Source organism: Microtus pennsylvanicus, chromosome 2, assembly GCF_037038515.1.
Source record: "Microtus pennsylvanicus isolate mMicPen1 chromosome 2, mMicPen1.hap1, whole genome shotgun sequence".
NCBI lineage: Eukaryota > Metazoa > Chordata > Mammalia > Rodentia > Cricetidae > Microtus > Microtus pennsylvanicus.
The window spans coordinates 98,945,300-98,970,485 of record NC_134580.1 but is presented as its reverse complement, the minus strand read 5'-3'; the positions used below and the strand labels follow the sequence as shown (position 1 = coordinate 98,970,485).

General features: G+C 43.0%; 1 protein-coding gene across 1 annotated transcript in view; it reads right to left on the bottom strand.

The window, feature by feature from the left end:
• Positions 1-25,186, bottom strand: part of Stard9 (StAR related lipid transfer domain containing 9) — an 83,396-nt gene that overhangs the window by 44,667 nt on the left and 13,543 nt on the right. Inside the window, exons 4-9 of the mRNA XM_075961898.1 lie at positions 9,495-9,611; positions 8,035-8,067; positions 7,885-7,946; positions 5,702-5,814; positions 3,112-3,181; positions 219-291 (exon numbers count right to left, since the gene is read on the bottom strand). Of these exons, the coding sequence (XP_075818013.1) occupies positions 219-291; positions 3,112-3,181; positions 5,702-5,814; positions 7,885-7,946; positions 8,035-8,067; positions 9,495-9,611 (468 nt within the window). The remainder of the gene's footprint in view (positions 1-218; positions 292-3,111; positions 3,182-5,701; positions 5,815-7,884; positions 7,947-8,034; positions 8,068-9,494; positions 9,612-25,186) is intronic.

Sequence of the window (25,186 nt, the reverse complement as noted above, 5' to 3'; positions counted from 1 at the left end):
AACTGAACTAGGTGTGGACATATTCTGAACCAGACCCATAACTGAACTAAGTGTGGACATATTCTGAACCGTTATGAGCAAAAGATAAGAGGAAGACACTGAAGAAGTCAGTTGTATCAGAGAACATGTAAGCATAAAGACAGGAAGAAAGAAAGTAATGAATACAAGAAAGTAATCACGAGGCATAAGAAAGAAATCAGTAAGAAGGAACAACCTACCTGTGCGCAGTGGATAGTGAAAATGGCATGAGATCTGCTGCTGGCCTCATGAACATGGGTGGCTGCTGTGATCCTGTGTATACACGGCAAGACAGTTAGTACAGGGACTGTTTAAGCATGGTGGACCTAAGGGACCCATGTGAACATAAGAAATGTTAGGACTGAGGTTAGTGAGATGGTTTAATGAGTGAAAGCACCTGCCACCAAGTCTGACAACCTGATTTCAATCCCTAGAACCTACATGGCAGCTCACAACCATCTGTAACTGCAGGCCTAGGGATCAGACACCCTCTTCTGGCCTCTGTGGGCACAGCACACATGTAGTGCACATACATTCCAGCAAAACAATTATTCATATGAAAGTGAATACATTTAAAAAAGAAATTCAAGTAGTTCAAAGAAGGCAGAAGCAGCACTCTAGGTGCTGTTACTGACAATAAAGGGAGAGTGATGTCACACTAGCTAACATTAAAACAGTTTTGAAATTATAAAAGCAAAAATCCAGAGTGTGGTGGTTTGAAAGAAAATGGCCTCTAAAGAAAACAGCATTATTAGAGGCCTTGTTGGAGGAAGTGTGTGACTGTGGGGGCAGGTTTTGAGGTCTCTTTTGCTCAAGTTTTCCTCAGTGTGATTTTCAGGTAACTTTCTGTTGCCTGCAAGATGTAGCTCTCAGCTACTCCAGCACCACATCTGTCTGCATGCCACCATGCTCCCCATCATGATGATAATGGACTGAACCTCTGAAACTGTAAGCAAGCCACCCCAATTAAATTTTTTTTAAAGTAAGAGTTGTCGTAGTCGTGATATCTTTTCTCTACCTCCCAATGCTGGGAAGGAGAGACAGGAAGATCCCAGACTGCTTGCTAGGCAACAGGTCTAGCCAATCAGTGAGTTCCAGATTTGGTGAGAAACCCTGACTTAAAACTAAGGTGGAAGGCAGTAGAGAAAGACATCTAACATTTACTTTTATATATACACATACATGAATACATAAATTAATAAACAAATACATATTTAAAAAACCAACAAGCACACACATAGGTAACAAAAAGACAAGTGTGGTATAAATGTGCTTCAAGAAATCTCACAGAGAGCTAATAAAGCAGAATATTCATCCAGCAGCATAAAAAAGCCTTTGGAGCTGAGATCTTGAATTACGCTGATGCCATGTTTAAATGAAATCCATCCCAGTGTTAATCCCAAAAATCATTGAGTCTCCCCTTTATCTAAATCCAGGTCAATGGTCCTTCCATCTGAGTGTTAGGATTACAGCTGTGCATCATCACACATGGCTTACAGTGGTAGGGGTCATACCCAGGCAAATGCTATACCAACAGAACTACATCCCCAGCTCCTCGAACCCCCAGAGGACTCAGGTTCAATTCCCAGCACCCACATGGCAGCTCACAACTGTCTGTAATTCTGGTTCCAGGGGACCAGACACCCATGGTAAAACACAAACTCACATTTAAGAAAGAAAAAAGATGCCCTGGAAATGGAGGTACAGACTGCTGCAAGCCTTCATGTGGGTGCTGGAAATTGAATTTGGATCTTTAAATTCACTGCATAGCCTAGGCAGGTCTCAAACTTACAATCCTGCCTCACCCTCTCCAATGCTTGGATCATTTTTTGTTTTGTTTCGTTTTGAGACAAAGTCAGTCTCTCTCTTTTCCTCTTCTTCCCTGGAGCTGACGACGGAACCCAGGGGTCTTGTGTTTCCTAGGCAAGTGCTCTACCACTGAGCTAAATCCCCAACCACCAGCTCTATGTAGCTGGAACTTGGTATTTGGACCAAGCTGGTCTTGAACTCACAGAGCTCCACCTGATGTGCACCATCCAGCTAGAATCCTAGCTCTTAACGATTCAGGAGCTCATCTTATCCTGAAGACCAGGCGTAAGTTCTTCTAAGAGAATTCCAAGAAATTCTGAAACTACAATGTTAAGTTTAAATGTTTCCTTTGGTGTTTTTTTTTTTCAGTTAAAGGACCTAGTATTAACAACATAAATACAAGAGTATAATTTTTTTCTCCTAGTGAAAAGTTTCCACCTAGGGGTTTATTAGTAATATCCCAGGTACTCGAAGTAGCTGAGAACATGAAGCGTTAGCACAGTGCACAGCAGTTTCTGGGGCACTGTCTCAGCTAGGTTTCCAAGGCTGTGAAGAGACAACGTGATCACAACAACTCTCATAAAGAAGACATTTAGGGACTGGAGAGATGGCTCAGTGGTTAAGAGCATCTTCCAAAGGTCCTGAGTTCAATTCCCGGCAACCACATTGTGGCTCACAACCACCTGTAATGAGGTCTGGTGCCCTCTTCTGGCCTGCAGATATACACACAGACAGAATATTGTATACATAATAAATAAATATTAAAAAAAAGAAGACATTTAATGGAGTTGGCTCGCTTACAGTTTCAGAGGTTTAGTCCACTATGATCATGAAGGGGAGCCTGGCAGCACGCAGGCAGACATGGTGCCTGAGCTGTGAGCCCTATATCTCACTCAGAGGCAACAGGAAGTCCACTGACTGTTACATTAAGTGAAGCTTGAGAAAAAGACCTCAAAGTCCACTCCCATAGTGACACAATTCCAACAGGTGTGGCCCATTCCACCCGGAGGTCTGGATTAAAGGCACGTGTCACCCAGCCTCCTCCAACAAGGCCACACCTCCTAACAGTGTCACTCCCTGAGTTTACGAATACATTCAAACTACCACAGGCACTTAAGTTACTCTTCCTAGATTCATATGCCTATAGCCTTACACTGCAGAAAGCTAGGAGAAAAGTTTCATGAATCATTTTATCTTTGCCAAACTGAGAGACGATGGTATTGCCCTATAGTATCATGTCCAGAACAGACTCCTTTGTAGACCTCGACAACAAACCTGGTTTACCTGTTTGCTATCCCCTCCTCCAGGAGCTGTATAACTTGCGGGTAGTTGGTAACAACATGCTGAGACAGACCTGTCAGTTATGAGAGGAGAAGAGAAATCAGATGGAACTTCTGGTAAGCTAACCATTTCTGGTAGGCTTTTGTCATTCTTTTTATTTACCTTCTCCCCCATGTGAGCTGGGATCAGGCCCAGCACAGTGCACATACGCAGTCAAAGGACGATTCACAGGAGCCGCTTCTCTCCTTCCGCCATGTAGGCCCAGGAATGACAAGGACCCTAGGCCCAGTCAGTCATCTCTAAAGTTTTATTGTGTTTCTCTCTGTGTCTCTTTGTTTTTTGATTTTTGAGAAAGGGTTTCCAAAAACAGCCCTAGCTGTACAACAGCTTCAGCTGTCCTGGAACTTGCTTTGTAGACCCTCCTGCCCCTGCCTCCTAGTGCTGGACTAAAGCTGTGCCCAAGCACACTTTCATTTATCATTCTTATATCACTTCATAAGCTAGAATCGAACAAACTAATAAATCTGTATTGAAACCTCTCATCAGGTGGTGTGATGGGTTCTAGAAAGGCCAGCGTATTTCCACAAAGATTAGCTTAGAATTCATGAAGTGGCCACGCAAACCACAAATAAATTCCTCACAGCTTTACTATGGAAGTTATAAGAAATCTCCTCCTCCTCACTGATTATTGTTGGCCCTCACAAAATTCCCGACAGGAAGGTGATATTTTATCCACAAGGTGGCAGACTCAGTTTGGCATACAAAATGTCTCTCTCCTTTTACAGTTTACAATATGAAAGTACACTGTACACTATACAACACATTACAACCAAATGCCTCAGAAGTCGAGGCCAAACAAAAATGCTGAGCAAATTGGAGCAGCAGTGAGGGTGGGCTCTGTGGATGCAGCAAGGATAGGATGCGCCATTACAGAACGGGAAGGCATGAGACAAGGGGAAGGGTCCTAAGGACATGAAGAAAACCTTTATGGAAACTTTGAGCTAGAGAGCCTCTGCAGACTATCAGAGACTTAGGAACAAGACAATGCCATAGGTCTGCTGCCTACTGCTAAATACATGTCTAAGAAGACTGACAAAGTCATCTGAATAGTGACTGGATTGCAGCAGGGTGGCTGCAATCGATTTTCTTAGCAACTTTCCAGGAGTGAAGACAAGGGCTGTAGCCCACAACAAACACAAATATCCACCTCCAATTTTTGTTTCTTACTTTTTCAAACAGGATCTTGCTCTACCCAGGTTGTTCTGTAACTCAGGACGATCCTCTTGCCTCAGTATCCTGAGTGCAGGGATTATAGACATAATGGCTGCTTAGACATTCACGTACAGGAAGAAACCCAGAGGTCTACAAAGTAGAGTTGGAAGTAAATAAGCCTTTGCGAAGACTGCAGCTAAGCTTCAGTCTCACTACTTCCTAATCCCTCATGTTCATAGGAACTTAGTATAAAAAAGAGAGATACCAGTCCCTAAGAACAGGTTTACAAATACTGTCTGGCACAAATCTTATTAGCAAACCAAGCATACATGTGGACCTGGGAATACAAATGAAAGATATCCAGGAAATATGGAGATGCTGGAATTACCAGGCAGATTTTAAAGCAACTCTGCCTGGTATTTTATTTTTTTATTTTTATTTATTTTTTATTTTTTTTGGTTTTTCGAGACAGGGTTTCTCTGTGGCTTTGGAGCCTGTCCTGGAACTAGCTCTGTAGACCAGGCTGGTCTCGAACTCACAGAGATCCGCCTGCCTCTGCCTCCTGAGTGCTGGGATTAAAGGCGCACGCCACCACCGCCGCCCGGCTTCTGCCTGGTATTTTCAAGGACTTAACAGACAAGATAGTACAATTCCAGAGGAAACTGGGAAAGAATCAAGTGGAAGTGTGCTGAGCTTTCCTTCCTATTTCTGGAGAGGAGGGAGGGGAGGAAGGGGAGAGAGAAAAACAGGAGGAATAGGAGGGAGAGGGGCAAGGAACAGTTTGAAATGTGGAATATGACAGTAACCACATATTGGCTCACAACCATCTGTAATGAGATTTGGTGCCCTCTTCTGGCCTGTAGGGATACATGCAGGCAGAACACTGAATACATAATAAATAAATCTTTTTTTTTTTTTTTTTTTAAAAAGTGTGTAGCACAACTGCCCAGCTCCAGGAGTCTTTTCTTTCTTTTTTGTTGTTTTTTTTTTTTGCTTTGTTTTTGTTCTTCAAGACAGAGTTTCTCTGTGTATCAGCTCTGGCTGTCCTGGAACTCATTCTGTAGATCAAGTTGGCCTCAAACTCAGACATCTGCCTGCCTCTGCCACCTGGCTCCAGGATCTTTCAATCACTGTATCTAGGTACTTATTTATAATCCTTTATTACAATGTGTAATTGTTTGTCTTATGACACTTCCACCAGATTTTAAGCTTGGCTGTGAAGGCAGAGCCATGTCATGTCAGCTTATCAGCATACATCCAATGTCCAATACAGTAAGCAGCACACAGAATCCAATCATTGCACAGGCTGAGTAAGTGATGAACATTAGGAGAACTTCTACACCTCAGTTGGCTCTCCAATTTCCAGGGAAGAGGAGCTCACCTTGGACATAGGGTCCCATCTCTGGGTGCTCTCTGACCCTCAAGCTATAGGACTTATTTTGACTGGATTGCTTCAAAAGATCTCTCACCCGTTCATTGTAGATCTCCAGGAAGCTAGAGACACAGAGAAAAAGGAAAGACAGTTAGACTGTGAAGGAAGAAAGAAAAACAATGGGTTGAGAATCAAAAGGTTCTGGATTCCTGTTCTGGCTCTGATAAACTTAAGACCTCAATCAAGCCAGGGTCTCCCTTATGTGTCTTTCTACAAGTGCAAAGCAAGGTTCTGACCTCTGGCTACCACTATTTCCCCATTTCTAACATCAGTGCCAATTTGAGATTCACTTTCAACGGGTTATTTTAACGTAGTCTGAATGGCTTTCAAATGTGATCCTTTTGTTGTTCTGGGTTTTGTTTGTTTTATAATATTTGTATGGGGGACGTATATGTGAGTGCTGGTGCTCTCAGAGGCCAGAATGAGTCCATCCCCTAGACTAGATTATGAACCACCAGACACAAATGCTGGAAATCAAGCTTGGCTTCTCTGCAGAAGCAGTATGCACTTGTGATTTGAATGAGAAATTTCCCCCATAGAATCAGGCATTTAAATACTTGGTCTCTAGTTGGTGGTACTATTTGAGGGAGGTATAGATGGTGGTTGTGGTTTGAATGAGAATGGCCCCCATACACCATGGGCTCATATATTTGAATGCTTCGTCCTTAGTTGGTCGAACTGTTTCTGAGGCACTATGAGGTGGAAGTGTCAGTTGGGGGAGGCTGCGAGGTTTCAAAAGTGCACACTAGCCATTCCCGGTTAGCCCTCTCTGCCTAATGCTTGTGGATCAAGATGTAAGCTCTCCAATATTCCTCTCACCATGTTCCCTGCTATGGTGGTTATGGCCTTGAACCCCTGGCACCATGGATGTCACATCAAATGCTTCCTTTTGTAGTCACCTCGGTCCTAGTGTCCTCTTGCAGCAATTGAAAAGTAACTAAGACAGTGAGCAGAACAGCCTTACTGGAAGAAGTGTGTCACTGGGGCAGGCTTCGAGATTAAAATCCTCCTGACAGTCCCAATGAGGAGCAGAAGGAGGGAGAACATGAGCAAAGAAGTCGGGACCACGAGGGGTGCACCCACCCACTGAGACAGTGGAGCTGATCTACTGGGAGCTCACCAAGGCCAGCTGGACTGTTACCAAAAAAGCATGGGATAAAACTGGACTCTCGGAACATGGCGAACAATGAGGGCTGATGAGACGCCAAGGACAATGGCACGCGGTTTTGATCCTACGCAATGTGCTGGCTTGGTGGGAGCCTAGCCAGTCTGGATGTTCACCTTCCTAGATATGGACAGAGGGGGGAGGACCTAGGACTTACCACAGGGCAGGGAACCCTGACTACTCTTTGGACTGGAGAGGGAGGGGGAGAAGAGTGGGGGGAAGGGGAGAGGGGTGGGAGGAGGGGGAGAAGAGTGGGAGGAGGGGGAGAAGAGTGGGAGGAGGGGGAGGGAAATGGGAGGCTGGGAGGAGGTGGAAATTTGTTTTTTTTTTCTTTTCTTTATTCTCCTTTTATCAATAAAAAAGAAAAAGAAAAAGAAAAAAAAATCCTCCTGACAGTCCCCACTAGTTCTCTCAGCTTCATGATTATGGTTTAAGATATGAGCTCTCAGCTTCCTGTTCCTGCTTTTTGTCAGCTTGCTGTACCCACCATTATATATCCTAACCTTGTGGAACCCTAAGTCCAAATAAACTCTTTCTTCTATCAGTCGCTTTGGTCTTGGTGTTTTATCATAGCAACAGGAAAGGAACTAAGATAGCATTTTTTTAGTTAATTTTTTAAAACTTAATTAATATTTTTTCCATTTATTTTACATATCAATTACAGATTTCCCTCCCTCCTCTCCTTCTGTCCCTTTCTCCTCCCATCCCCCCTTCCCCATCCACTCCTCCTCTGCCTCCATTCAGAAAGGTGCAGGCCCCCATGGGCTTGAACAAAGCAGGGCACATCAAGTTGAGGCAGGACTGAGCTCCTCCATCTGCATCAAGGCTGGTTGAAGAAATCCAGCATGGGAAACAGATTCCCAAAAGCCATCTAAGCATCAAGGACAGGTCCTGGTCTCACTGCTAGGAGCTTTACAAATAGACCAAGGAACTAGGACATTTAGGGGTCTGGAGCTTGAGTTCTTACCTTACTTTTATGCTGCGGGAAGAAGGCAGTGAGGCACAGTCATCTTCCCTGATGAAGAGAGCCTGCACAAAATCAGAGGGTCAGATTTCCCTGAAGGGAGCTGACATAGGAAACTTACTCTGAAAGTACATCATCAGAGAGAGTCTATACCTCACATATCCGTGGGGTCAGCCCAACAGAAGCCTGGACGACAGAAAAAGAAAAACATTATTGTTCACTCTGGGCAATGCCCCTGCCCTCCTCTTACCCCCAAACACCCGGGATCCTGGACCCCCCCAAACACAGAGGAGGGGTGTGTGGGCTTAGTGCTAGCTAGCCACTATAGAAGGACGTATAAAACTTGAGGCTGGCACTATCAAAAGACACAAATGAGAGGCAGATTATCACCATAAGATAGATAGGAGAAGCTGGCAAACTTAGACATGTGCTTTCCTGCAATGAACTTTATCATTTTCCACCACTAATGTGGTCTCTTCTAGATCCCTACTGTGTTTAGATCCCTAGATACAGAAGCACACACAAACACCCTCTGCAAAACTGCAAAAATCCAAAGAAGTAGGTATTTCCTCTATCTCATAACCAGAGGCTTAAGGTTTTATCCCCTTTGACCTAATAGGATTTTTTTCTTTAATTTCAAATGTCTGAAACCACACTAACCACAGACAAAGGGAACAGTGAGCTGTACCCAGAGAAGTGGGCTATTTTTTCAGATTGTTTCTATACAATGTTATTTGTCAACCAGTGCCCAGGTCATCTCACTAGCATACTTCTGTATCTTCTATGTTTGTTTGTTTGTTTTGTTTTGTTTTTTCGAGACAGGGTTTCTGGAGCCTGTCCTGGAACTAGCTCTTGTAGACAAGGCTAGCCTCAAATTCACAGAGATCCACTTGTCTCCACCTTCAGAGTGCTGGGATTAAAGGCTTGCATCACCACTGCCTGGCTAGAAAGGGTATTCTTAAGGAATGCTATTCCCTTAATTTTATTTTTAATGCTGTTGTCTGTTTTGAGACAGAGTCTCAGTGTGTATCCCTGGATGGCCTGGAACTCATAAAGATTTGCCTTGCCTCTACTACCTTCAAAGATTAAAGGGATTAAAGGCATGTGCCACCATACCTGGCATTATCCCCTCAATTTTCTGTGATTAAAAACAACTTGCATTATACTCTACATTTTTAAAAGCCCCCAGCAAAGCTACATCTCTTGCTTTCTTCTAATATACATAGCTTTGAAAGCTGAACACAGCATTCTTATCCCTGTATAGCACTAAAATGCAGTCCAGGTTTAACCCCAGTCAAATTGTGAAGCTTTATGTGATAAACCTGGAAGTAATACATATATCCAGTGGAACCAACAAGGACTCATTGTCAAAGGGAATCATGAAAGTCCAGTTTTTCAAAGTTTCACAAAGAGAGACTAATTATACAAACTTTATTGTTCAGGTAAACTAGTGAAATGCCATTGTTAAGTATAGGAGAGGGTCACACGCATGCCTTTAATCCCTTTAATATTGATTATGGAGGTCATGCTCCATATCACAGTGGTAAGGACAATGTAAGATACAGGTTTGTTGTGACATTAGGAAGATAGTTCATTCCAGTGCTAACACTTACTGGAGTCCCCAGCATGGTATATGTCTTCCCAGAGCCCGTCTGCCCATAGGCAAAGAGGCATATGTTGTAACCTTGGGCAGCTCCAGACAGTACTTCAGTACCCAAGTCCTGGAACACCTGTAACAACAAAAGTAGAAAGTTTATTGATCCATCTTCCCACAGCACATTTAAAAAATACATTAAATCTAAAAAAAAAAGATAAAATTAAAATATTGGGACTAGAGAGATAGCTCAGCGGTTAAGAGCACTGGACCTCAGGTTCAATTTTCAGTACCCACATGGCAGCTCACACCTGAACTAGTCATTCATAAGAATCACTTCAGCTTCACAAGAAAAGATTTTAAGGGAAAATTCAAATTGCTCAAATATTCTTAGGTACCTACTGAGTACTAGCCTCACTTTTTGTTTGTTTAAAATACGTTTCCTAGTCCTTTTTGTTTTCTTTTTTTCCCCAAGACAGGGTTTCACTGTGTAGCTCTGGCTGTCTTGGAACTTGATTTGTAGACCACTGCCCAGGGCTAGTCCTTTTAAAAAGGATTTATTTTCATTATCTGCATGTAGGTGCATGTAGTATGTGGAGTATGTGCACACGTGTGTGAGTGCATGGTGAAACCAGAAGAGAGCATCAGAGTCCATGGAACATAAGCTACAGGCAGTTATGACTACTTGGTACAGGCACTAGAAACCAAACTTAGGTCATCTAAAAGAGCAGTAAGTATCTCAAATGGCTGAGCAGTATCTCAGTCCCAGTGTTCTGTAGTCTAACACAAAAGAGCCTAAGGCAGGACAAAGATAAAAAGGCAAAAACCTGTCCTTCCTGATACACAGAGAAATGCTCACTAAGGCTAATGAGGTGGTTACAGTGAAACACTGCTCAAGAAGGTGACTCATGGTCTGAAGACCCCACAGGACCAGCTAGAAGCTAGAGAAAGCTGTCCCTGACAGTCGCTCCTCTGACTGCTGCTCCTGATAACTGGCAGGTTCTGCTGGACAATCGCTTCATCTGTGGTCAGATTTTGTGACTAATTCAGAAACCACCAGTAATCCTCATGTGGCAACTGCACTTTAAGTTTCTAGGTTTCCTGAAATTTCAACTGAACTCTGCCAGGCAGCATCCTAACACTCTTGACCACTGATGCTGGTCTTGGTGGGAAGCAGAACCCAGTTTTCCACCTCGGAGCCCTTTCACTTGCTGGCAGCTGGAACAATGACACACACAAGGAGGCTGCCAAGCAGGTAGACAGTCCCATTTGACTTCCCGAAGAAAGACACAAAAGCAGAACAGCAGATGACAAGTTCTCCAGGAGTGCCCAGCACAGCGGCGGAAGTGTCAACTATGGCGCTCGTGCCAGCCTACTCTGTGTGGCACTGCCTGCGATTCCTGCTGCCGCGGGGGCCCCAGTGCTTTCCTGATTATTTTATCGACTTCCCTTTCAATTCTGTGAAACATCTAGTATGGTTCCAGATTGTGGTGTGCACCTAGTCTTGTGCTTCAAAGTTGGTGATCCTAGGCAAGTTCCTTGCATTTTGTAAACTCCAGTTTCTCCAGCTGTAAGATGTCTATCACACAGACTGCTGTAGAGACTGCTGTCACAGGTGAAACTGGGGGCAACCAGGTAAAGACAGGAGCTAAGTCAAGACTACATCCTTTCGTATTCCAGCAGCTGCACTTAGGCTTCTTGGCAGTGATTGCTTCTGTTTGCTTTTTAATGCATCCATGGTCTAGGCAAAAGGCCAAAAGAACCCAGGGTGCAGTGAAGACTTGAGCTCTGTTCAAGAGAGATCCTTCCCATGGAAGAATTCATTCACTATTTGAAATATCCTCCACACACTCCAGCTTCCTGGGGCAGGAGGTGAGAACAGAGGTGGAAACAGCGAAGGGCCACATCTAAATCTAAACTTTATTTCTGCCCTGTTGCAGAATTGTTCATACTACCACTCTGCTGTGGCAATAAGGTTTACCTTGTATTCGAGGCCAGAGCTAGCAAATAGCTGACCAAAATTAGCCATAGAGGTTTTGGAGGACTGAGGATATATAGAGAGACATGGGAAGTAGTAGAGAGATGCTTAGAAAGATGTGTGTTCTTTGGATTAAGGAAGGAGACAGAAAGGAGGTCACTAGTTACTTCGCTGCCCCTGATCAATCTGGTTCTAACCCCATATCTGACTCGGGAGTTTTTATTAATAATAGAATAATTTAGGTAATCGTTACTACCCACAGTTTATGCTCAGCTGAGCAGAGTAAAGAGAGAGAGAAAACCAAAGATTGTTACTTCGTTCATGTCCTTATCCAAATGCCTATGTGTTCTCTGAAAGTATCACTGAAGAAAGCACTATAGCTGATGATAGAAGAATATCAACAGGATCAGGGCTCCAGTCAAGAATGATGGAGACTAAGACACAGTACCACAGCTGGGCGGTGTTGGCACACACCTTTAATCCCAGCACTTGGGAGACAGAGGTAGGCAGATCCCTGTGAGTTCAAAGCCAGCCTGGTCTACAAGCGCTAGTTCCAGGACAGGCTCCAAAGCTACAGAGAAACCCTATCTAGAAAAACATACAGTACCCACTCCTCAAGAGGTGGTAGGCTTAGCTCATCAGAAGATCCTGGAAAAGCCACAACCTTAGAAAGAGGAAAACAGGGAGATAACACATGTTCCACTCCACCCATGTTAACACAATGAGACATAAGCCATGTCAGGGGAGCAGCAGGTGACAATTGGAGCTCGAGGTGTCAGCCCATCAGTAGGAGACTCTCTGGTGGGTGAGGCAAGGCCCTGAGACTACAGACTCTAGGATGTCCTTTGATTCTGTTGTGCCTTTACATGTTGCTGTTGCTATCTTTCTCTGGTATCTGGAATGGTGTGAATCGGGTGTGGGGAGATGCCCTACTGCCTGTAATGTAATGTGTTTATCTCATGGAAACATCCTGCTCACTGGACATTTTTACCTGTAGACTATAATAAAAAATGACTTCTAACAGATACTGTTTAATTGATAATAATAATGTTATATTATACAATATATTATATAATAATATTAAAAATACAGAGTTGTGATAAATAAAAGTAACTACAAGGAAACGTCACACAGCAGGGGTCTATGTAAGGGGTCACTTAAGGAGCTGCCTAGATCATAGCTCAAGTTAATGATTAAGAGAAACAGTTGAGTCCCAGGAACCAGGCTGGCTCAAATTCCTTTAATCTTAGAGCTGAAAGACTCTAATGCCAAAAGACATAGTCACGGGTCTCGGTGTGCATCATTAGCTGAAACAAAGCGTTTTTACCTGTACTCTGTAAGAAATTTAGCACAGTCACTGTATGGGGTAGATATATTGGATTGAACAGCCGTATTTCAGAAGTACCTTCATCTTGAAGAATCCTTGTAGAAAACAGTGAATGTTTTGCCAAGGGGTCCTGTGGCCATCCTATGACTTTGGTCACAAGACACCTCAGGTACACTTGAGGCTCTTGTATTATTGTGTATTGCACACAATGCATAGTGAATGACTAGAATCATGGAGGCATGTGATGGTCTTCAGTAAGATGTGCAAATTTAGATTAGGGACCTTGGTATGAGGAAATATTGTATAACAATCAATAAATACGCCTTTGTATGGCTGTTTGGGGTCCAGTCCAAGCCCAGTCCATTCCAGTTCAGTCTATCAGAAGAGGCTGGGCCTTCCTGCTGCTACATGGGCCTTAAAAAATACAGAAGAATAAAGAAGGAAATCATCAAGAGATTGAGTGAGTGTCTTTTTCCTTAACACCCTCAGACAGAAAAGTCTAATGTTGTGAATTGCCCTTTGAACCCTGTGCTGCTTGGAGGCTGGTCCCCCAGGCAGCAATACTATAGTGGTATTTCATTTGTATTTTAATAAATAAATGTTTGCCAGAAGATTAGAGAGTAAAACAGCCTCACTGTTCAGCCTTACACACACCTTTAATCTCAGTAGCCCCACTAGTTGCAATAGAAACTGGGTGGTGCATGCCTTTAATCCCAGTGGTGCATCCCCTTAATCCAGGCCCTAGGGAGGATTATAAAGTGGGAGGAGACAGCTCTCAGACACAGTCTCATTCTGAGATTCCTGGAGGCAGGATCGCCATTTTTGGATGGAGGTCAAAGTAAGAGCCAGTAGCTGGCTGTTTTGCTTTTTGGGTCTTCAGGTTGAATCCCAATTTCTCTGAGTTTTTACTAATTGTGCCTCACAATATGACATCATAGTCTAAGAGTTAAGATAAGTCACTGAACTACAGTCTGCCGCAGACACCAATTAAGAATAGATAGGTGACTTCCTTTATTTATTTTTTAAGAATTCAAGTAATGGAATATATATAATGCACGGCAACTGTAGACCTTTTTCTTTCTTCCTCTCTCTCTTTCTCCCTCTCTCCCTCCCTCCCTCCCTCCCTCCCTCTCTCTCTCTCTCTCTCTTTCTTCCTTTCTCTCTTTCCTTTTTATTTTGTTGTTCTAAATAGGGTTTCTCTGTGTAACAGTCCTGGCTGTCCTGGAACTCACTCTGTAGACCAGGCTGGTCTCAAACTCAGAGACCCTGCCTGCCTCTGCCTTCAGAGTGCTGGGACTAAAGGTGTGTGTCACCATGCCCGGCTCAGACATCCCTTTCTCAAATCCAACTAGAATCAACAACACTGCTGACAATTTCCTAACAATGGTTCATCCAAGCATAGGGGCGGCCTACATATTCCTAGAGGGATTTGTCACTGATAAGTTGCTTTGGTTTGGATGGGTTTTATTCTGTTAGGTATTATGTTCTCTAACCAAGTGGACTCATAGCAAAAGTAATTGTAAAAAGTGCATATGGACCCAGCAGTGTTAGTGCACGTCTTTAATCCCAGCACTCAGGCAGATCTCGGCGAGGTGGAGGCCAGTCTGGACAGCAAAGGCTGTTACACAGAGAAAGCCTATCCTAAAAACAAAAGCAACAACAAAAAAAAAACATATGGTTCCTGGATAGCTTTGTGTCATCTTAACACAAGCTGGAGTCATTTGAAAAGAGGGACTCTCAACTGAAAACAGTGCCTCCATAAGAGCTGCCTGCAGGCAAGTCTATAGTGTATTTTCTAAACTATTAATTGGCATGGGTGGTGGCATCCTTGGGCTGGTGATCTTGGGTGCTATAAGAATGCAAACTGGGCAAGCCATGAGGAGCAAGCCAGTAAACAGCCAGCAAGCAGCCAGCACTCCTCCATGACCTGCATCAGCTCCTGACTACAGGTTTCTGCCTTGCTTGAGTTCCTGCCCTGACTTCTCTCAGTGATGAACTGTTATCTGAATGTGTAAGATAAAATATGTCCTTTCCTCCCCAAATTGATTTTTGTGTTTTATCAAAGCAATAGAAACTCTCACACAATTCCAATTCAGGATGAGAAAGTATTCAAAATAAGTACTAAATATTAAATTCAAATGTTGCTACCAGAACCTTTCTAGAAAAGAACTAGGAGGGGTGATGTCTCAAGTCTGAAAAGAGTTAGGTTTTAGAGGGAGTAGCAAGACCCTTTAAACCAGAACGTGGTTCTAGACAATTGCTGGCACTTATGATGCCATTAGTTACTCAGAGAGATTTTCGGGCCCCAGAACTGTGCTTAGCCTGCCGGTCACGGGAGTGATGAGATGACGACTAGAGAACACATGCACTCACTGACCCACATTCCCTTCAGGAAGATCTGTAACTCAGTAGGGCCAATTAAACTCTTCCTCCAAACAGATGCACTGAGAGTTAATAGGCAAAAACACATACTTTGAGATTTCTGTGTTGAAAAGCTGGCTCTCTGGCCAAATAACCTGAACTCAGTTTCCTCATTTGTGAAATGAAGATAATACTCCCAGCTCAGGGGCTGGAGACAGGTTAGTGGTAGAGTGCCTTGCCTATCAAATTCCAGAACTACAATCATCATCATCATCATTCTTAACATAGGGTTAACAGGCATCACTTCAGCCCTGGCCCAAGTACAGATCAAATGCCTCTGTTCCTCTGGAGCAGATCACGCCACAGGAAACAGGCGTCAGCCTGCATATGACATTGGCAGATGAAAAAAGACTTCCTGTTTGTCTGGTGTTCAGATCAGGCTATGTCCTATGTTAAGTTACTCCATGTTGTACAAAACAGTAGATTTTCTGGCTGAGCACTGCCCGAGGAGGCTCTACAAGCAGCTTTTGACTCCGTTTCAAAAGATGACAGCCCTGAGTGACCCAAAAGCTGTACCCTCTGTCTGCAGCAGTCTGTCAGAACACACTGACAAATGACGTATCCCCAGGACTACAAAGGGAGCCACCCAATACATTTCTTGAAGAGAACTGAAACTGTGAGAACACAAGGGCATTTTAAAATCATATAAGGGAACTGAGTATAAGCATGCCTTTAATCCAGCACTCAGGAGGCAGAGGCAGGGAGAACTCTAAGTTCAAGGCCATCCAGGTCTATAGAGTGAGTTCCAAGATAGTCAAGGCTACACAGAGAAACTGTCTCAAAAAAATGAAAATTAACAGCAACAAAATTATATAAGGGAAACTGAACCCAAGAACTTACTAGATATACCAGACCAACAAAAGAGTGTGATTTCCTTACCTATCCCCCAAAAAGTGATGGACACCTAACACTATGATGGCATGGTCCCATACCAACCTATCTTCCGATATCTAGTATGTGTCTCATGGATTGAGAATCCCCAACTCGACTTGGTGCCCTGCTGTAGACACAGCCTACTTAATTGCCTGCTTATCCCCCTGTTTGCCTGTGTTTGCCTCTCTGGACCTGCCACCCCCTTTTCTGATTTGGGTTTGTTTCCTTTCATCTCTAAGCTATAGTATTACTGGGACTATCTAAATGTGGTCTGAAGATCACAGGGCACAAATACAGTCATTTCATTTTTCAATTTTGAAGGCTACATTGTGGCTATATCACAGAATGCCCTCTTGCAGGAAGTGCATACTGAAGCATTAGGGGTGACATTAAAATGGTTCAGGTGTGGGGTAAAATCTTTAAATGTACTGTCTTCTTTTTAAGTTTGTAAATGTCCCCAAAATTCTATTTTAATAAAAGGGCTGAGAATATAGCTCAGAGGTAGGGTGCTTGCCTGCATATACAAGAAACTGGATCCAATTTCCTAAAAGATATTAAGAAAGTAACCAGAAAGCACACCATATTTGGGTTAAGTCTGGGTCACATGGCTATCAATGTTGCTACCACTTTCTATGTGACTTTCTGGTGTCAACCACATGCTGTGTTTCTTTTTTCATCGTTGGTAAAATAAGGATGAGAATGAAAAACTCAAAGTTTACTTTCATAATCAAATAAATCAAATATGAGGAAATAATGTATGAAACTGCTCATCAAGCATAAGATATTTCACAATCTTACTGAGACAGATGAATAGTGACAATGAGAAAATAAACATGTTGCTGGCATAAGAAATGTGCTGTATGTGCTGGGAGGTGGTGGCACATGCCTTTAGTCTCAGTACTTGGCAGTCAAAGGCAGGTGAATCTCTGAGTTTGAGAGCAGCCTCATCTACAGAGAGTTCCAGGACAGCCAGGGGTACACAGAGAAGCCCTGTCTCAAGAAAAAAAGAAAAGAAAAAAAAAGAAATGTGCAGTGTGCTATGCACTGCATCACCAGGGCATAAATTAGACCAGGTGATGTTCAAAATAGAATCATCCACCAGAACTTCAGTACAAACACTACTCAGAAAAGGAAGTGAAAACCACAAGTGGACCAGCACCAGTGGAAGCTGACTACCCTGAGCTCACTGGAACAGGAGAGAAGACATCACCAAACCTGAGATGAGGGAGGCAGGTAGGATGCCAGATCAAGGAAAGTCTGACTTAATGATCACCAGCCTGGACCAGTTCCATAGCAGGAAAGTGCCCCCCCCATCTCCTGACATGACCGTGAACCTCCATACATGTCTGCACACCACACATACACATACACCGGGAAAGGAAAACAAGCCTAGATGATTGCGTCTATGTGGAAAAAGTTTTCCGCCAATTATGCTGCTAGGAGCATATTTCCTGTTTTTAATCTTGTTTAGTCTAAAGGGTCTCACGAGGCCAATGTTAGCACTGGAGACACAAGCGACCTGGTTTTATACTTTAGCAAGGCCAGTTGAAGCTCATCTCATTTTTAGGTTTGGATTAAGAGATTAATTTTTGTGATGACCTGTGGGGTATCTGCCTCAGATATCCCACTTACAGTACAACTTCCTGTCTAAAGCCATAGTCCCCTCCCCCAGCCTTAAAGCCTTTGCAGAAGGAGTGGCTGCACGCTAGTCACAATTCCTCAACACGCTGGCCTCAAGTCACTTCTTCCGCTTCAGCTCTCAGAAGCTTCAAGTCCATCCCAAACTATACAAAACTAACTCTAGTTTAACACCTATTTCTGGAACAAATGGAGGCTGAGGTGGGGAGATCTCAGTAAGAGGCCAGCCTAGGCCACACAGGAGGATTCTGTCTCCAAACAAAAACAAAAGCATCATATATATTAAAAGTCTTCTGGATTCATTCTGGAGGACTTGCGTTCGTTCCCCCTCTGATTTGAAACTGGACACCCTAGGGTACAAGACAGATGAAAGAGAACCTACTTGGAAAGACAAGAGCCAGGAGTACTGGGTTATACTAGGAAGAAAGCACAATGAGCTAGTGCAGGCCTGGAATCTCAGCACCCGGGAGGCTGAGACAGGAAGATAGCAAGCTGAAGGTTTATCAGGGTTATATAACGAGTTCCAGACCAGCCTTGGCCACACACTCAGACCCTGTCGCAAAACTCAAAGAAAGAAAGTAGCACAATGACTACATTGTGACACAGATCCTAGTCGCCTGTGGGAGCATTCCAGCTACACTTCAACACCTAGCCCCTGGGTCACAAAGGAGTAAGTAGCATTCTCATTCACTGTTATAAAGTACAAACTATTGTCTCTATATCACAGAATACTCAAGTCCACTGAAGTACTCAGGTAATTTAGGATAAAACATCCTGATTGCATCCATAGACAAACACTTGCTCTGGTTACAGAACTAAAATCAGGTGGTGTTCTCCACTTCTCAGAAAGAGAGGAGTCACTAAGCAGGCCTGAAAATAACATGTCCTTCATTCATGACTGTTGGTTCTTTCTACACTACTGTAAGACTTAACAGTCCAGTATCTTCTAAATGTCAGATACTTCATTTCACACTTCAAATATCAGAGGGCATCATAGAGTGAGGAGATGGGGCAAGTTCATACAGCACTTAGGAGGATCTAGTATAAAAGTCAAGACTTTGAGGCAGCAGACCTGGGTTTAAATCTAGGTTCCACACTTTCCAGAACTGCCATGAAGAAGAAATGATATAACAGAACTCAAAATACCCAGTCTACCTAGAACAGGGTGGCCCTCAATAGGCCACGTGGGGTAGCACATACTTGTAATCCTAGCATGAGGGTGGCAGGGGCAGGAACAAGTTTGAGGCCAGCCTGGTCTACACAGTGAGAGTCTATCTCAAAACAACAACAGCATTTTAAGAACCCAGGCAAGATGGTACAAGCCTGTAATCCTAGCACTTGAAAGGTAGGGGCAGAAGGCTTGTCCACACAGCAAGTTTAAGGCCAGTGTGAGCTACATGGGACTCTGTCTCTCCAAAACCAAAGTCCTATTTTCTTCCTATAGAAGAAAGTTGGTTATGAAAATGTTTCCAGAATTAACTCTGACTTTTCCAAACCCTGAAACCGAATCACTAAACTTCATGGAATGTTTCCAGATCCTTGAAGAGAAGGAAGTTGTTTACTTTCTTAAAATGGATGTGGACAGAAGGAAAAACCATACCAGCCTGAAACCATGACATGTCTGTGTTTAACATCACCACAAACAAGATGACCAATTTAACATGAGAGGAATAATAGAGAGGAATTAAGGGTTTCTATTCTTGTCAAATTCCATCTCAACAGAGTCGCTGCTTCTCCCAGCTACAAAGAAGCTGTATTAATCTTCCTCCTGTGTAAACTCAATGAGTATCCCTAAGATGCACCTGTCTTATACCTAAATGCTGAGCTTCAGAAATAAGAGCTGAACAATGAAATGAGAGACAAAGGAATAATCTACTATTTCTAAGAAATGTGTAAGGCAAATGAGCACATTTTTCTGCTTGCTTCTTCCATCCCTGAGGGACAGTTACTTAGGAGACCGTGTATAAACTAAGATAATTTTAGGGCTCAATTCCACATCTGCCTGAACTCCCCAGTGTAGCCTGAGGCATCTTGTTCATTTCCCGGTCACCCAGGCCCAAAATGATCACACAGAAACTGTATTATTACAACACTGCTTGGCCAATAGCTTAAGCGTATTTCTAGCAAGCTCTTACATCTTAAATTAACCCATTTTTATTAATCCATGCATTACCACGAGGTCATGGCCTAGTGGCAAGGTTCTGGCGGGTTCCCACAGGCATCTTTCTCCTTGGGTGGCTACATGGCATCTTCCTGATTTGTCTGTTCTCCTCCTCTATCTGCTTAGAATTCCCACCTTGCCCTATTCTGCGCTGCAATAGATCTAAAGAAGCTTCTTTATTAACTATTGATATTCACAACATACAGAGGGGAATCTCACATCACCCCAGGGTTCTGCCTTTTACAGCTTGAAAATCCATGGGTGCAGTGGCCCATGTCTTTAATCCCAGCTCTGGAGAAGCAGAGGCAAGTGTATATCAGTGAGTCCAAGAGCAGGCTAGTCTAACATATCCAGAGTTCCAGACTAGCAAGGGCTATATAGTGAGACCCTGCTCAAAAATGAAATAAAAATCCAGACTATGAGTGATGCCTGGACAAACTGTCACTATTGGAATTCAGGCTTTTATTGCATTCAGTCTTGAGGGAGAGGGAATATAAATACCCCGTACTCCCTGCTTCATAGTTGAAAAATACTATCTGTCTTCTATGTCTTTCTGCAGAAACAAGAGAGATTTCTATTGACATTTAGACAATTGAACCAAGGGTCCCCCATGAATCTCGTACATGATATACTGAGGCCAGCCTCAGCCAGATGATTCACACACCTTGGACTAGATGGAATACATTGAATACTTCTTGACTTTGTTGGCACAATACTGACATCTACAAAGTTTACATACCAAACTGTGCAATTGAGTTACAAAAAAACAGTCAAACAGTCGCACACTCACACACACACACACACACACACCTCACACATTTGAATTAAGTTGACAAGTTTGCATCGGACTGCACTCATAGCTATCATTGGCCCCCACGTGCCCTACAGACTCCTGGCTGAAGGACAGAATGAAACCCAAGAGGGAACTCCCAAGTTAAATTAGTGACTCACATGATGCTCTGAGAAATCAGATCCTCTTGAAATCCAAAGAGCTGAGGTTAAATATGTGTGTGTGTGTGTGTGTGTGTGTGTGTGTGTGTGTGTGTGTTACTTTCAAGTCTTAGGAAAGAATGTCTCTCTCACTTTTTGGAAGAGAATCTACAGACTTAGGTTCTATCTTATTACAAACTAAGCAATCATATTGTTAATCAGATTTTAAAATGTTTTCATTAGCATATATTACCTAGATATAATTTGTTTCATTATGAAATTTTCATATGGGTACATAATATATTTCAATTACATTCTCCCCTGTTTATCTTTCTTGCCTTTTTCCTCTCACTCTAACTCCCTTATACTCTCTCTTCCTAACTAGCTCCCCTTCTAATTTCATGTGTCTGTCCCTTTTTGGCTTATTTTCAACGATTTAGTGGACCGTGCACTTTATCAGTGGCGATACCACTGAAGACAATGTCTCTCCCTCCCTGACCACTGATAACTGCTTATAAATTCTCAAGTAAGCATGGGGGCCCGTGAGTCCCTCCCACAACACAATTCTGGCAGGCTCAATGTAGTCCAGCTCTTGTGTAAGTAATCACACCTGCTATGAGATTAAGAGTACAACAGCCCTGTCACGCCTGGATGCCAGTGTCCCACACCCTTCAGCTCCTTTCTCCAGCTCGTACACTCCTTCTGCCCCATCTTCTATAATATGAACAAAAATTTTTATACTTTCTTTCCATCATTGAGAATAACAATTTACCCACCCCTCTCTTTGTTTTTTGTTTTGTTTTGAGATAGGCTCTAGCTGTCCTGGAAATGACTATGTAGACCAGGCTGACTTTAAACTCACAAGAGATCCATCCACCTCTGCCTTCCAAATGCTGGGATTAATATGGGTACATAATATTACATTCGCTACCACACCTGGTATATATCTCCCTTGAAATTCCATGAAAAGCTTGGGTAAAATGTGTGTTATTTTCCATATTGTTGGACTGAGGAAAACTGCTCAATGGACAGAGTGATGGCCATGCAAGTGTGAGGACCATAATCTGTACCCCCAGCACCTCTAACTAAAAAAAAAAAGTGGGAGCCAGTGGTGGTAATGCACACCTTTAATTTCAGCACTTAGGAGACAGAGGCAGGTACATCTCTGAGTTTGAGGCCAGTCTGGACTACTGAACAAGTACCAACACAGCCATGGCTACAAAGAGAAACCCTGTCTCAAAAAAACCCACACATACACACACTCAAAAAAAAAAAAGAAAGAAAGAGAAGAGGAGGGGGAGGAGGAGGAAGAAGAAGAAGATGATGAAAAAGAAGAAGGAAGAGAGAAGAAGGGAGAAGAAAGAAGGAGGAGGAAAAAGAAGGAAGAAGAAAAAGAGAGAAGAAAGGCTGGGAGAGTGTAGTTACCCCTTGTAATCCCAGCATCTGGGAAGCAGAAGTGGGAGAGTCCCTACAATAAACTAGGTAGGTAGATTAGCTAGACTTGGTGAATCCTGGGTTCAGAGAGACCTTACCTCAATAAAACAGTGGAGAACAGCTGAGGAAGGTCAACTTCAGGCCTACATATACTTTCAACACACATACAGACACACACATGCCAGCACATAAGCATACCTTCCTGTGCACACAAACATGCACACATACACAAGTAAAAAAGCATAGTACTTACCACACTGTGATTATCTGTCTCCTCTAAAATAGACACATCAAATGTGATGCTGATTTAAGGGGAAAGGTTTGAGAAAGGAGGACCAATCAAGCAAGAGCAAACAAAACCAAGATGAAAACAAATTATTTCTCCTGTCATCTCTGTATATATGCTTGCAATTCTAAAAAGGCAATTTTTACTAAAAGTTGAGATTATTTAAATGTATATAAACTGAAAAACAGTTAGACCACTGCATTGTAAGTACCGTTCCTGACTTCAAATTCCCAAAATAATGCAGCACTTGAAGAGCAGCAAGTAGGAGGAAGCACCTAAGACACACAGTTTAAAACTCACTAAAAGCTTCAGAATAAACAATTTCTGACTTTGGGTCTGACTTTGCAAGGCAAGACTCCACCCCTAAGCTATAGCCCTAGCACCACCTGGCTTCAAAGTTACCCTGTTAGTATCTTCTCCAGTTGCTGTGACAGAATACCTTGACAAAAAACAAGTTAGGCTGGGTATGGTGATGAACACCTTTAATCCTAGCACTCAGGATGCAGAGACAAGTGAATCTCTGTTGAGTTCAAAGCCAAACTGGTCTATTCAGTGAGTTAAAGGCACCAGGGCTACATTCTGAGACCCTTTCTCAAAACAAAACAAGATGGCAACTTAGGAGAGAAAGGGTTTATTTTAGTTTACAAGTCTAGGTAACAGTCCATTAACATAGGGGGTCAAAAGATAGGAGCTGAGGCAGCTGGCCACATCTACAGCTAAAAGTAGAAAAAGGCTGGGCAGCAGCGGCACATGCCTTTAATTCCAGCATTTGGGAGGCAGCCTGGTCTGCAGAGCAATTCCAGAAAAGCTCCAAAACCAGAGAGAAATCCTGTCTCAAAATACACACACACACACACACACACAGAGAGAGAGAGAGAGAGAGAGAGAGAGAGAGAGAGAGAGAGAGAGAGAGAGAGAGAGAGAGAGAGAGAAATACATGTAGTCTCAGAGCTCAGCTTGCTCTCTCCCTTTCATTTAGTCCAGGGACCAGGCCATGAAATATTGCCATCCACATTCAAGAAGGGTCTTCTCAACTCAATTAAACCCAACTCACAGGCACGTCCATAGGCTAACCTAATCTAGACAAATCTTCATTGAGAGCTCCTTCCCAGGTGATTCTGGATTGTGTCAAGTTGACAATTAAAACTACACACAATACCCAGCCATGGTGTGGACACCACAGCATGTATCACTACACCTGATAAAGATTCTGATACCCTTGGTAGGGAACAAACACTATGTTAAGATTGATATTGAAAAGAAAACACTGAAATTTTTTGCTGACACAAACTCTTTTTGAGACAGGGTTTCTCTTTGTAACAGAGCTTTGACAGTCCTGTAACTCTCTCTATAGACCAGGCTGGCCTAGAACTCACTAAGATCCCCCTGCCTCTGCCTCCTGAGTGCTGGAATTAAAGGTGTGAGCCACCATGCCTGGCAACTGACACAAACTTAATGCTATAGGTTTGTGGGCTACAACTCAATCATATTTCTCATCTTTCCAAAGTCATATTAAAACATAGCCATCAAAATAAAGTTAAAGAATATAACAGCACAGTCAATAATAAGATAAAACTGAATAATCTAAAATACTCAAACTGGAAAAATTGCATATATATACGAGGGTTAGGGAGATGGTGTGCCACATGCTGGGCCATTCTGAGTATATGTGGGCACTGTACCCAGAGCAGTAATGTGACTTTCCTACGTCTTCCATGGCGGGGTGGGCTTTCAGATGACGCACCTGCCTTTGGATCATCTACATTCCTGTAAGTGTTCCCAATAAATATACTGGCTCACTAAGCTAGACTGTGGTAGAATCATTTCTTTTTAAAAAATAATTTTGTTTTCTTTTTTGTTTGGTTTAGTAATACTTTTTATATACTGACAATTTCATACATATATACAGTGTATCTTGATAATATCCACCACACCCAAATCCCTCTTATTGTGCTCAATGTCCTTGAACATGTGCCTTTTCCACCTTCATGTTTTTTATGCTGTTTTGATTTTTGTTGATCACAGAGAAGAGAAAAGTCAGCACCATTTCTTCCTTCATACCATCTCTGAACACTGCACTTAGAAGGAGCCTTGTGTGATAGGTGTGCTGGTACGTGCCTATAATCCCAGTACCAAGACAACTGCTAGTTCAAGGCCAGCCTATGCTATATAATGACATCGTTTACACCAACTCCACTCCCCCAGAAAGAAGGGGCCTTTTGTTGATCAGCTGCACTGGCTCTCTAAACAGAAGACTATTGGAATGGTGCTGACTGGGTACTTGGACCAGACTTGCTCCACAAGTGTGAAGGGAGATTTAGTACCTGGGAAGGCTGAGCAAGAGGCTTCTTCAGGGGAAGTCAGCTGTCATCAGTCAGGCAGAACACAACTGTCTACTGTGATAGATATAAAGACACTTTGTTTAAAAGGCTACCTTTGGGGCCAGCAAGATAGTTCAGTGCATAAAGGCTCTTTCCACACAACCTAGCCACCTGAGTTCAATGCCCAGGACCCATAAAAGGGTAGAAGGGGAAAACTGACTGCAAAGTTGTCCTCTGACCTCCACACAAAGTCAGTGGCATGCACGTATAACAAAAGAGGTTTTTTAAGGGTTACTCTTGTTTAGATGATTTTCCAAATCACTTTTCTACAAAGACTCTCAA